The sequence below is a fragment of the Danio rerio genome, chromosome 20, assembly GCF_052040795.2.
Source record: "Danio rerio strain M-AB ecotype USA chromosome 20, GRCz13ab, whole genome shotgun sequence".
Lineage (NCBI taxonomy): Eukaryota > Metazoa > Chordata > Actinopteri > Cypriniformes > Danionidae > Danio > Danio rerio.
The window spans coordinates 8,243,102-8,256,774 of NC_141040.1; the positions used below are offsets into that span (position 1 = coordinate 8,243,102).

General features: G+C 36.0%; 1 protein-coding gene across 3 annotated transcripts in view; it reads left to right on the plus strand.

Annotated features, from left to right (window-relative positions):
- The window catches only part of prkaa2 (protein kinase, AMP-activated, alpha 2 catalytic subunit), a 57,325-nt gene that overhangs the window by 39,890 nt on the left and 3,762 nt on the right, over positions 1-13,673 (plus strand). Inside the window, exons 9-10 of one of the 3 annotated variants that reach the window (XR_015518154.1) lie at positions 1,371-1,673; positions 6,730-7,033. Coding sequence is in view for 1 of the 3 variants with exons in the window: in XM_087298033.1 (XP_087154159.1) it covers positions 1,371-1,615 (245 nt within the window). In the remaining 2 variants the exon portion in view is untranslated. Of the gene's footprint in view, positions 1-1,370; positions 1,959-6,729; positions 7,034-13,673 lie in introns of those variants that run through there. The other 2 variants (XR_015518155.1, XM_087298033.1) reach the window with 2 other exon arrangements.

Below are 13,673 nucleotides of genomic sequence, written 5' to 3' on the forward strand. Positions count from 1 at the left end.
CCAGGGAACTGGACAGAGAACACAATGATAATACAACAGACCGACAAGAAGGCTGTAAGAAATCCAACACTCTGACAAAAGGAGAAGCGAAACACCCTCAGATATAGGAGCAGCAATTAGCAGAAATGAAAGGCAGCTGGCAGTAACATGTGAGGCTACTAATTGTAAAAGACGATCAGCTGAGTAAAGTTACACAGCAATTTGGAGACAAATTAGAATGTTGTCAGTAAGGAAAGATAGAAAACGCTGTCAGAAAAGAAAGAGGGCAAAGTTCAAACCCGGGTTCTGACAAATATTTGTTACTTTTTGTAAAAAAATGTAATGAAAGTTACTTGTTATTTTAATTGATTCGCTTTTAAAAAAATTAACTGCTGCATTAAAATGTATGTAGTCACTTTTAATAACGCACGCAATAAAAATTTGCTTCCTGCAGAAACCAAGATGGAAGATATTCTAATTATTTAGTTTTATATTAACTCATCGAAGAAAGGGAAAAGGGGATTGTCTCAATGGACAGTGATTTTACTCAATTAAAAGTACAAAAGTAGCAAAGATATTGCTTTTATTAATCTGTATTTACTAACATATGGTCATTCTGAAAACGTAGCCCTATATAGATCTCTAGAGGTCGCGAATTATGTATCCAGAAGTAGGTATGGCTGCATTTCATCTTTAAATCGAACGCTATGGGTGGGTATGACGCCGTTCCTTTTCTTTTTACCAGCTGACTGCTTACCTCCGCAGGGAGACGCAGAGTGGAATTGATAATGATAGTCAGTCATCCAGTCAGTCGACAGCGACCTCTGGTGGATTAGGCGAGAACAGCAGGCACAAATGGCAATCGTGAAATAAATTTGCAGTCTGAAAAAGCGTACACAGCGGCCTCTGGTGGATTTGCGAAACATAACTGCAAAAAAGTATCTTTGGGACGTATTTGGCGATCTCCAAAAGTGTATATAGCAGGACGTTTTTAGAATGAGCTTGGATTGGTATATACGGCATATGCAGCTCTGGAACAGGAAGTTCTCAGAAGATAACATCCAAAATTCTTATTTTTTGATGTGTCTTCAAAGGTAAATGAAGGTGTAGGTTATATATGTGGTTGTTAATTGCATATCTAATAAATAGCTCATCTATTTAAAAATAAAAAACCCTTAAAGTTCTGAAAGAGATCAAGCTTCAGCCAGATAGGAAAAAGTAACACAAAAGTAAATCAAAAGTAACATAACACATTACTTTCCATGAAACGTTACAAAAAATGCAACTAGTTACTTTTTTAAGTAGTAACATGATATTGTAATGCATTATTTTCAAATGTAACATTCCCCAACACTATACAACTCTTTTATTTTCTTCTCCTGTCTTTTCAGATGATATAATGGAGCACAAGTCAGGCTCGTCGACACCGCAGCGCTCCGGCTCTACAGCGGGTCTACTTCGTCCGCGGCTCAGCATCGACTCAGCGTCCGTGGTGGCGATGGAGATGCCACAGCTCAGCAGTTCTCTGCCCGGCTCTCTGACCGGAAGCACACCCCTACTGACCCCACGCCAGGGCAGCCACACTATGGACTTCTTCGAGATGTGTGCCAGCCTCATCACCACACTGGCCCGCTGAGATCCGCTCACACACCTCCATCACTGATGCTCTTTACCTCTTATGAAGCAAGCAGAAGGTGAAGGGTCGAATTTTGAAGTGATTTCGAGGTTGATTTATTTCAGGCCTATAGTAGCAGATTTACCCTCAGAAAGGTTTTGGACACGTGCAAATACATGAAAGTCATTGTGTTAATTAACCACTTGTGCTATTACTAGCATCAGCAAACAAGCAATCTTTTTGTGCGTTTGTTTCATCATATAATGCAAATCAGAATTGTCATTTGAATTAATGACAATGCACTTTTGGATTTTTATTGTAGTAATAACAAAATGTATTTATCGGCTATATTATTAGTAGTTTTAAAAGTAACTGTATTATTATTGTAATAAATACATTTAATAAAAATAATAATAAGAATAATAATAATAAGAAGAATACAATTTAAAAATAATAAATACTTGTACTGTTATTTAATTATAATATTAATAATAATAATAATAATAATAATAATAATACAATTATGTATTATTATTATTGTTGTTGTTGTCGTTGATAGGATGTTTAATAACAATATTATTATATAATACTTTTATGTTTGCAACAACAATATTATTATTATTATTATTATTATTATTATTAATAATACTAATAATAGTTATTATTATTTTATTATTATTATTATTATTATTATTATTATTATTATTATTATTATTTTTAGTGTTGTTATTACCAACAATTATTTAACAAAAATGTTATTGGTTATCACAATCATCACTATATTACTTATTTGTTTGCAACAACACTACTATTAATAATTATTATATTATTAGTAGTAGTATTAATATTTAAATATAACTATTTTCTTTTTTATATATACAACCATAATTTAACAGATTTTGGTTAAACCATCATTTTAACCAAGTTTAATATACTATTATTTTTTTATTTGGTTTTATTATTTATTTTATGTAATGCAATGACATTGATTTAGTCCAAAATTTTTTTAGGGTCACCTTTAGTTTAGTTTCTCGTCATCACTCACCTTCCTAAAAACTCAAAAAAAGAACATACTTTTGATTTTATATACACGTTTCTTTTGATAATATGTATTATGCAGTATATTTATATTCTCACATCAATCACTTGATTTGTATAGTTTAGTTTCTTAGTTCTATTGCAAAAGCATACCAAAAATATGTTTATACATACAGAGCAAAGATCACTTTAATTATATTACATAGTTTTTCTTACTTTACGAAAACATCTATTTGCGTTATTTAAGAGTTAATTTATAGAGTGAAGATCTTATGGTTTGGTTTGCAGCAAATCCCTGATGATACACACCATCTTCATCCGGATCAGATGTAAAGTGTGTGTTTCTGAGGCCTTGCTAATATCACAGCTGCTTTAGTTTAGACAGACAGATATGCTGGACGAGGACAGACAGAGCCTAAATGTTGTGCCTTGATATGGTGAAAATGCAGATAGAGACGGATGAGGCACAGAATGTGCCAGTCATTTTGTTGATATGAGTAGACCTTTAATTAGGCGGCCTTAAAATATTCTCCATGGTTGAGATTATTACAGACATACACGGCCAGACAGACATTATTAAAGAATTTTCTCTGAACAACACATTTAGCTTAGTAATAGTAATCTAATTTTAATTGGTATCAATAATTATAAATATCAATAATTGTCTTCAACTCTATATATATATATATATATATATATATATATATATAGAGAGAGAGAGAGAGAGAGAGAGAGAGAGAGAGAGAAATTTATTGATACTAATTAAAATTAGATTACTATTACTATGGTATAAATACAGCACTACTAAATACAAATACAGAGAGATTGACTTAGAATGTCACTTAGCTGTTCTGTAATGATTTGCTCAGTTGTAGTTTGAAACTTACACTAAGAAAACGCTGTTTCTCTTGCCTAAGGACTTAATTTGTGATCTCTGTCGCCGTCTTGTGGTGGAACGTCAACTGTCTGCTCTGCTCAGTATGACATGCTTACTCCCCATTCACACGTGGCTTCAACACTTCCAATTCACTTTGAATGGATGACGTCAGGTGTTGCCGAACTGCATTGTGGATCTGTCTGCACCACTTCAGAGGAGTTGCTCGCTGCAAAAATTGGGACTTGCTCAACTTTTCAAGCCCCAATGAAAGTGTCAGATTGCTATATGCAATCAGATTGCTATATGCAAATACAACAGCTCAGACAGTGGCCTATTGCTGTCTAATTTCATTGGCTGACGGTGGTATGACGATCGCGTCAGCCCCAACTTCAGACACACCCTCTGTCAAGCGTTGACTTTGAAACCCCGTGTGAATGGTGCGTAAAGGCCCCCACTGCACTGAATCCGAAATTACTAATCTTTAAAATAGGCTTTATAAATCTTTATAAATAAACTGCATAGTTGCAATATAAACAACTACATTCTTATTCTAAAGCTTCAAAAGTACGTTATGTTGTCCAACAGCTGCAATACTTAAGTCCTCTACACAAACTGTAGTCCTCTGCTTGCCACTCGTTTTGGTGGAGTAATACACAAGGGTGAAGAGGCTATATGAGTCCTGATATTACTTTAATATCTCATGGCTATACAGACTGAAGTAATATATAAATGTGAATACTATGAAAAAATCCTCCTGCTCTGTTAAACAGAAATGTAAAATATATATATTTTAAAAATGTATTTAATCTTCAACTATATAATTTTTTTCTTCCGTTTGGTATAATAGTAAAACTATTATCTACAGGAAAAATAGATTATACAATTGTATTTGATTTATGCTTTAAAAATACATTTCATGTAATACATACATTTCATATATTCTGATTATTATTATTTGAACACGCAAATAATATACATTTTTCAAGAGTTTACACTTAGATATTGCTTGACAACTGTAAGCAGGTTTGGCATGCTGTCCAGGGAGAGAACCCTGAGCTCGGAGATAGTTGAGCCCATGGCTCCTGCCAGGTCCATAGAGCATGTGAGGGGAGTACGAGATCAGGTGGTTTTCGAGAGCTCCCCTTTTTTGTAAAAGATAAAAGGAGGAGAAAGGGGTGGATGGGGGGTTTCTTCGGAAAACGAAGATAAGGGAGTAATATCTAGCTAGGATACTTATAGTGTGTTAGGATAGATCTGATTGGCTAACTAATGAGTGTAGATAGGTGGCCAGCTGCGGTCAATTATATCACGTGCTCCTCTCGAAATTAGTTTAAAAACGTCACTTAATGCATTTAAATATGACATATTTGAATACAAAAATATTTAAAATTCAAACATTTATCAGCTTTTACACTTTAAACATATTAAATGCATGGTAAAAATCTATAGATACATACACAGTTTTCTACATCACGTACATTTTAATATGCAATATTTAAATACATAATATTACACATTTCATTGTGCGTTCAAATATATACCAGCTGTTGAAATGTATTAAATGTATGTATTAAAAATATACTCATACAATTGGACTGCAATAATCCAGGCTCATTCTGAAAACGTACCGCTATATACATTTCTGAAGAGCGCCAAATACGTCCTACGAGATACGTTTTTTGCAGTTTTGTTTTCGCAAATCCACCAGAGGCTGCTGTGTACATTTTTTGATATCTCAAATTTCTCTTGCGAGTGCCAGAGCAGCTGTTGACTGACTGAATCGCTGACTGACCGATCGACTGACCCACCCTCCTCCTTCGTTAAACCCAACCAATGGTGTTTCCAATAGCTCCGATTGACACGCCCACCCACTCCACTAAACCCAACCAACAATTTTCAAAAGCAACCCAGAAAAACAAAAGCCCTCGCGGCAGCCTGATTTTTACCAAGTTTTCAGATTTTACCTCATTCTCACCCTGCTATTTACTTTTGTTTTTGTCGTACCTGCTTTCTGGAACTGTTCTTCACCAGACTCAAACCTCGTCTTCGTGGTCGACTTCTCTCTGCGTCTCAAGTCCGCCGACTTACATGGCGAGCTACTGAACAAACTGGTAACAGCAGGAATGCTGTTCATAGGGAGGTAAGCAGTCAGCTGGCAAGCGCAAAGTACCGCCCTGTAGTATTCATTATAAAGATAAAATGCAGCCAAACGTACTTCCATATATAAATGTATATAGGGCTACGTTTTCAGAATGAGCCTATGTTGAATTAAAATCATCTATCGAAAGGATTCAAATAAATGAAATGAATGCATTAAACGTACACATGTGCATTTACTTACTAAGTAAACAGTTTTAAATTTATTGGATGATTTATGGAACATGTACTTCATTTTTAAACATGATTAAATATGGAATATTTAAATATGGATGGTGTGTATCTGAAGAGAACCCAAACCGAGAGAATTTAACCCTTCTCCCATCAATTGCCTTAAATCAGGGGTGTCCAGACTCGGTCCTGGAGGGCTGGTGTCCTGCAAAGTTTAATTTTGAATTTTTCAACCCTAATTAGACGCACCTGGGCTAGCTAATCAAGCTCTTACTAAGCTTTCTAGAAACATCCCTGCAGGTGTATTGAGACATGTTGAAGCTAAAATCTGCTGGACATCATGCCTGTGTCCGAAATTGCCTACTACTCAGTAGGTACTGCATTTGAATTTAGATGTACAACTCGGCCGTTAGAAAAGTACGTTTATACAGTATAAATGTGAAAAGTGTGAATGGAATTCAGACGTCCTACATCTGCCATTTTGTCATGGTCACATGACCTACCTGCGTCATTTGCGTCGCTTTACTCCTATTCATGAATTCTCTTGCGGGGCATCATAGGATAGCGCAGCGTGCATGGAATGCGCACTTCAGAATTTCGCTGAAAGTAGTAAGTCATCCGGGTACTTCTCGCATACTGATTTTCGAGTTCTGTGAATTCGGACATACTACTCGGCTCGCATACTGGATTTAGCGTACTATATAGTATGGAAGAATGCGGTTTCGAATGCAGCCCAGCCCTTCACGACCGAGTTTGGACACCCTTGCCTTAAATAGACGAACATAATTGCTTCTAACCGAATATGCTTAATATATTTGTTTATGCGTGTGGTTGTTTGTATGGAATAAATCCGCTGTATTTATTAGTTACACATATTTATTCTGTATTTAAGCTCACCTCTGAAGTGTTACTTGTGAAAAAACGACAGAAGATGGCGGATTTCAGTGGGGATTCAGGATGGTTGTCGTGTTTGTGCCAACACACGTCTGAATAGACAATCCTGTACAACAAACACTTGCGATTTGTGAAAATGAATTATATCAAGCAATCAATCAATCAAGGCAGCCAAAAAAAGAAGAAATTTCAGTTCAATCAACAAATCTGTATCATTTAATCATCCATTTTGTTGGTTTTGAACTAAAAGCAAAGCAAGAGTTCTTAGTCGTTTTCATATTCATAAACTAAATTCAATTTTCTATAGACGTGCTGGTCTTCCTGAATGTTCCCTCTGTCTCGTACTGTACGAATGTCTGGTGTTGTGTGCATGAAGCAGAGTGTTTGTGTGTTTTGTACAACTATGCTGGATTTTTATGATACACAGCTCAAAAGGCAAGACACTGCTGGCAAAAACAATGGGTCTCATTCACTGAATATGCATTCGCTTACATTAGTGTGTAAAAAGTGTGTACGGATGTTTTTGCAAATATGGCATGATTATAATAGTACAAAGAAATTCAAGAACAACTTATCCTGCAGGTACACAATAATAATGTAAGCCTTATTAGCTAAAGAATCCTAAGTATAATTAAATAATGTTATTTACAGGGTGGATGAAAATGAATGGCATGACACATTGTTTAAAGGCATTGTGGGGTATGCTCTAAGAAGAGAGAGAGAGAGAGCAGATATACTTGCTAAGAGTGACGAATGGCTGTTCAGTCGCTTTAGATTGTCCAGAGAAGTCTTTAATTTTTTATGCAACTTGTTTAACCCAACTGTCGCCACCACTTTTTGAAAACAGACATGAAATTGAGATGTTTGATGACTGTCAATCTTCAATGCTTTCGTGCACAGATTTAAGCTTATTTGAAGAAAAGCAGATGTCAGATTGTAGCCATAATGAGAAGTTAAAAAAAAAACTATAAAAAGCAAACAAAAGTTATGTGCCTTTATGTTTATGTCATTATAATACACAAAATATGTATTTTATAAAACATATTTAGCCTAAAATTTACAGACATTCAAAGCTAAAAATATGATCAAAATAAATTCCAAATTTGATATTGATAATTCAAGATTTGGTTCGGCCGCAGTTCCAAACATTACCAATATAGTACTTTCATTTTTCATGGATGACTATACAAGGGCGCCTCTATGTTTTGAGGAATAGGAACCTTATTTCCTCATACGTTTGACAATATTTGTAAATTAGACATGCAATTCTGAAGCAGTATGGGCAGTTTGGCAGTATTTTATTGGAATTTAGCTTCTAAAAAACATCTAAACTAAATTTTAAATGTGAATTGCTGTAGCAAAGTAATGCTTTACCACTCTGATGAGTATCCTTGTTGCAAATCAATAAATATCTGTTGCTAAGTAATATCAATCAAAACATTTTAATGACAAAACATTTAACATTAATTATCAACAAATAATTTTAAGCTTTCAAATGCTAGTTTGTCATGATCGCTTGATTTTTAGACGACAATATTATGGTTTAAAAATGTAGCGGCAACAGCTTGTAGGTGACAGTAAATGTTTTTTAATCTATTACTACAAAACCATAAACTAAAAACTGTGGTAAAATATGCATTTAGACGTCTTATGCTGTGTTAACTCCAGTTGTTGTACGTGCGGATAAATTGCAGTATTCACGTAAATAGACATGTGAACATTTACAGTTTACTTGCTTCATTCGCGCGACAAATTCACTTCACAATAGATGCAGATTCGTGTCATGGGCAGGGCTTCTGTCTGCCCGGTGACTCTAGCTCCATTTCTAAATGGCTAACATAGATTTTATTGAGGGAGTAGCTGTTTATGTGCTTTAGGAAGACTGAAAAACAGCGATGATTTATTTGGAGCCATGCACTAGATGCATTTAGAGGTGCACCCAGCTCTATGAGTTCAATAAAGTCCTCCAGAAACTATATTTGGATGATGGAAGCTTTCAGTGGTGCTTCCTACTAAGCCGAGCTCAGATTTACCCCCGGGACCAACAGCAGGCGCTACGTCATAATCACTCCCCAACAAGAGAAAGCTCCTGATAGGTTGACGTGTAAACTGCTTAACTCACGCTGCTTCATTCTTTACGATGTAAAAGTAAGCGTCCTAGTGGCGGGACAGCGACAGATAACTTTTTTTCTGGCTATTACAGCAAAACCTCACGTTCAGAACAGTTAAAGTACTTTTTCTTTTTGCTTCATTTTGGTGAATTAATTGTCTTTTTTATGGACAAGTGGTGCTTTGCGGAAAGCTGGTTTGGCTGTCTATTATGCAAATTGCTAATCTTGTGTGTGCGGACATTCATTTAAAAGACTCCCAAGTTCGCTAACAAGAGAACGAGATTAAGGTGGCAGTATGTAGGATTGGAATATTGGAAAAGAATCGGATGTTTGTTTGTTTTTACACCCGGCCCCTCCGTGCACACGCAGGTTTTCAGAATGATGAGCAAGCCAAAAGTGAAATTAAGTATTCAAGCGAGTAGATTACATACAAAGTCAAACGCATCAATTTCTGCCCGGTGGCTTGGTTTAATTTTAAATGCACAACCCTTTTGCAACAGACACATGGCATTGGCCTCAACTGTGTCTTCTGTGCTAATTTAAATAATTCAATTAGAGCTAAAAAGTTGCTTACTTGAGGTGAAAAATATTCCCTGAGGAAAGAGTGAGTGCTGCAGTGCTTCACGTTTGGTGTGAACCCAGCATTAAGCCTGGTTTATACTTCTGTGTCAAGTGATCGGCGTGACCCACGGTGCATGCAATGCACATAGCTGTGCATTCATACTTCTGCGCATTGTTTGTGTTGCTCTGCAATAACACTTCCAAAACGCTAGTTGGCAGTGAGGTGTTTATGTTCCTCTGTGTCGAGTTTCTTCACTGGTGTTTTGTTTTTTTTCTGAACGCTTCCTTAATGTACAAGTGGCTTAAACTCGCTCATTTTGAGGCAGGAACCGGCAGACATGCAACAACCTTAACCATGAAGTAAACGCAAAACAAAACTTTCCATGCGGAGCTTACTCACGAGACGCCACACTTGTAAACAATCACTCTATCGGGCTTGTGCGGCTCTCGGTCCTGCCCACACTCGTCAGCGATACCAAGCCAACCAATCACAGAGCTTGCGATGCGCGTCGTTGCGGCGTGTAGTTACATTTTTTGACAGGTGCGTGTCAGCGCCGACGGCCACGGTGAGGGGTATGCATCCATGCGTAGGCCGCGCAGTAGCATATACGTGCACTTAAATCAGCCTTTACACTGTAAACTGCTCAGCTCATTGTAATATTTAAATATGTAATATTTCTATTGTTTGCTAATTAAAAACCACCTCGTGTGGATTTTTTTAACTCTAAATCTACTTTAATGTAAAGAAGACATGCACGACGCACTTTAAAGTGTTACTTTTGTTGCACCTAATCTATTTGCTGAATTATTGAGTAATGGAGTTTCCAAAATATTCTCTCTAGAAATCTTTGATGCATATTTAAATAAAACATTTTTGAAAAAGTATAATATTAGTCAATAAACAGAGGAAGTTTTTTTATTTTATTATTTTTATTATTGAAGCATATAACTAAGGCCAGATGGAATCTGCAAACGTTTTTTGCTATTTCTGCGAAGACTTTTAGTCTGCGGATTTCTGCGGAATTATTTTGGGAGTATCATAACTAAGACCTTAATATATAAAATAAATAAATAATATCTGTTTAACTTTTATTTAATGTTTAAAATGCAAATCCAATTAGATTTGCTTTATTTAGTAAATAAAGCAAGTTTGTCATATAATATATCCAGTAAATAACAGAAAATATTACTCCATTGTACACAAATCAGATGAACATTTTCACTTTAGTCAACAATATTACTAAAAGTAATAAAAAAAAACTGAATAAATATAGATTTACACACATTTACTCAAGTAAATAAACAGATTTAATGTTGGGCTAAAAATTTGCAGAATTCTGCGCGCGCAGAATTCTGGTTGGGCCTACATATAACTACAAACATACAGGATTATATGATAACATATGTAAAAATCACACAAAACTTAGTGATGCAGAACATACATTAAATAAAAAAAAATACTATATTATATTACATTATACTACATTATAGTAGTAACTACTATGATAGTATTACTTAGTAAGTAATAAAAGGGGCTCCATCATGTTTGAATTATTAGATTGTACATAAAGTTTTTGTTTTCCATCATTAGAGAGGTTTTTATAGCCTTCTTGTTTCTTGTAAGTGAAGTCAAAGAATTATAAAATACTTTTAAAACTTTACAGAAATTAAATAAAAGAGGGAGTAATAGACATTACTTTTGCCTTGTGTATGTGAAACTTCCTAAGAAAATTATTGACTTCAAAGCGTTATCAAGTGTATCAGTTTTACAATTCAAAAAAGAATCATGCATTCATCAAAGTGAATTATTTTGTAATAAATAGAGGAAGTATGAGATTATTATTTTTTTTTTTTACCCTATTCACCTGCAGTGTCTTGCCTTAACTGAATGTAAACGCAGAAAGATGGACAGTTCTCGCACAAATCATGTGATCATATCATTTATATGAAATGCTATAGATAAATTATGCCTCTAAACAGTTCAGTCCAAGTATTTTATTTTTTTTTTCTCATTTCCGGAGAGGATTAGACTGGATTATGGTGATGATTTCATGGAAAAACATTGCACAGTCTGAAATTCCTTCCAGAACTTAAAGCCTTTACGCATTCTTAACATTTTTCACACAAATCCCAAGTTCACCCCAGGTCGCACCAAAAGTCAGTGTCAAGAAAGATAGACAAAAAAAAAAAAAATGTTTAGGGAGTTTATCGCCCCCTGCTGCTGGATTTTGCCATGACATTGTCTATGAGTGGCTGGGAATTGTGTGAATGTTTGCATGCTCGACACCCTTGTGTTAGTGTTTGACATATATAGAGGCAGAGTCACTTACCACAGTTTTAAAGGGGTCCTATTATACCCCTTTTTACCAAGTATTAAACAAGTCTCTGATGTCCCCAGAGTGTATGTATGTAAAGTTTCACCTCAAAACACCCCAGAAATAATGTTTTGTAACTAAATAAAGCTGTACTTTTTAGCCTTTGATCCTAATTGAACCATTTAGGTGACTGCCACTTTAAATTCAAATCAGATTGGAGCTACAAATACCTGTGAGTCAGCATAGTGGCAGATTCAAAAACTAATGCCCTATGCTATTGAAGGAGAGATTGTCAATCAAAGTGTTTCTGCAGGCTGTTTGTATGAAGTTTGATTACAAAAACATTAAATTAATAAATGGTTACCATTAGAAGCAGATTATGTTCACAGACGTTTGACACACAAACCAATTATAATAGTGATTTTTGAGCAATAAGCTCCCTTTAAGTCTGATTTATCAGCTTTACAGCTGTGTTTAATGGAAACTGGTGGCCTGTTTAGAGTGACTTTCAGGACTTTATGGTTCTGTTTGTGCAGAGGCGTTTGTGCTGGATATAATACCTCTCCGTCTCTCCAATGTAGTGTTGAGTGTGTGATAGCAGCCTCCCTGCTGTGAAACATGAAGTTAATATGTGTTTTCTGTCTGTTTCCGAGCCCCGCTGGGAAATGACCTCTGGCTGTCAGTGTCTACTTGTCTGTACTGTACTCTACACATGTGCGTGTCACTTCCTGTCTATGCGTGTGATTTGTATTTGAAAAGTTATGCACTGCATGGTGTTCTTGTTCTGATTTGCACTTTAATTTTTATTGTTGAAACGAAAAAAGCAAAGGGATAATAAAGTGGTATATGCATTTAGTAGTTTTGTATTTTTTATGATTAGGATTTTTTTAGCAGCATTGTTAAATACAGTGCATCTGGAAAGTATTCAAAGCGCTTCAATTTTCCACAATTTTGGATGCTACAGCCTTATTCCAAAATGGATTCAAATCATTCATTTCCTCAACATTCTACACACAATACCCCATAATGACAATGTGAAAAAAGATTTTTGCTAATTTAATACAAATAAAAAACCTGAAAAATCACATGTGCATAAGTATTCACAGCCTTTGCTCAATACCTTGTTGATGCACCTTTGGCATCAAATACAGCCTCAAGTCTTTTTTGAATATGATGCCACAAGCTTGGCACACCTGTCTTTGGGGATTTTTGCCTATTCCGCTTTGCAGTACCTCTCAAGCTCTATCAGGTTGGATGGGAAGCGACAGTGCTCAGCCATTTTCGGATTTTTCCAGAGCTGGTCAATAGGATTTAGGTGTGGGCTCTGGCTAAGTCACTCAAGGACATTCACCCAGTTGTAGTGATATTTTGGAGGTGTGCTTTGGGTCATTGTCCTGCTGGAAGATGAACCGTGGCCCCAGTCTAAAGCACTCTGAAGCAGATTTTTATTCAAGATGTCTCTCTACATTGATGCATTCATCTTTCCCTCTATCCTGATTAGTCTTCCAGTTCTTGCTGCTAAAATGGATGGTATTAGCCTGATGATGAGCGGTGCCTGGTTTTCTACAAACATAACGCCTGGCATTCACTCCAGAGTTAAAATTTAAATCTCATCACACCAGTATTTATTTATTTATTTATTTATTTATTTATTTATTTATTTATGGCTAGAGAGTCCATTATATGCCCTTTGGCAAATTCCAGACGGGGAGTGGCTTTCGCCTGGCCACTGCCAAACAGGCCTGATTGGTGGATTGCTGCACAGAAGGTGTCCCTCTGTAAGTTTCTCCTCTCTCCACAGAAGAACGCTAGAGCTCAAACAGAGTGACCATCGGGTTACTGACCTCACCTCCCTGACTAAGGCCCTTCTCCCCCGATCACTCAGCTGAGATGGTCGGCCAGCTCTAGGAAGAGGTGGTTCCAAACATCTTCCACTTACAGATAATGAAGGCCGC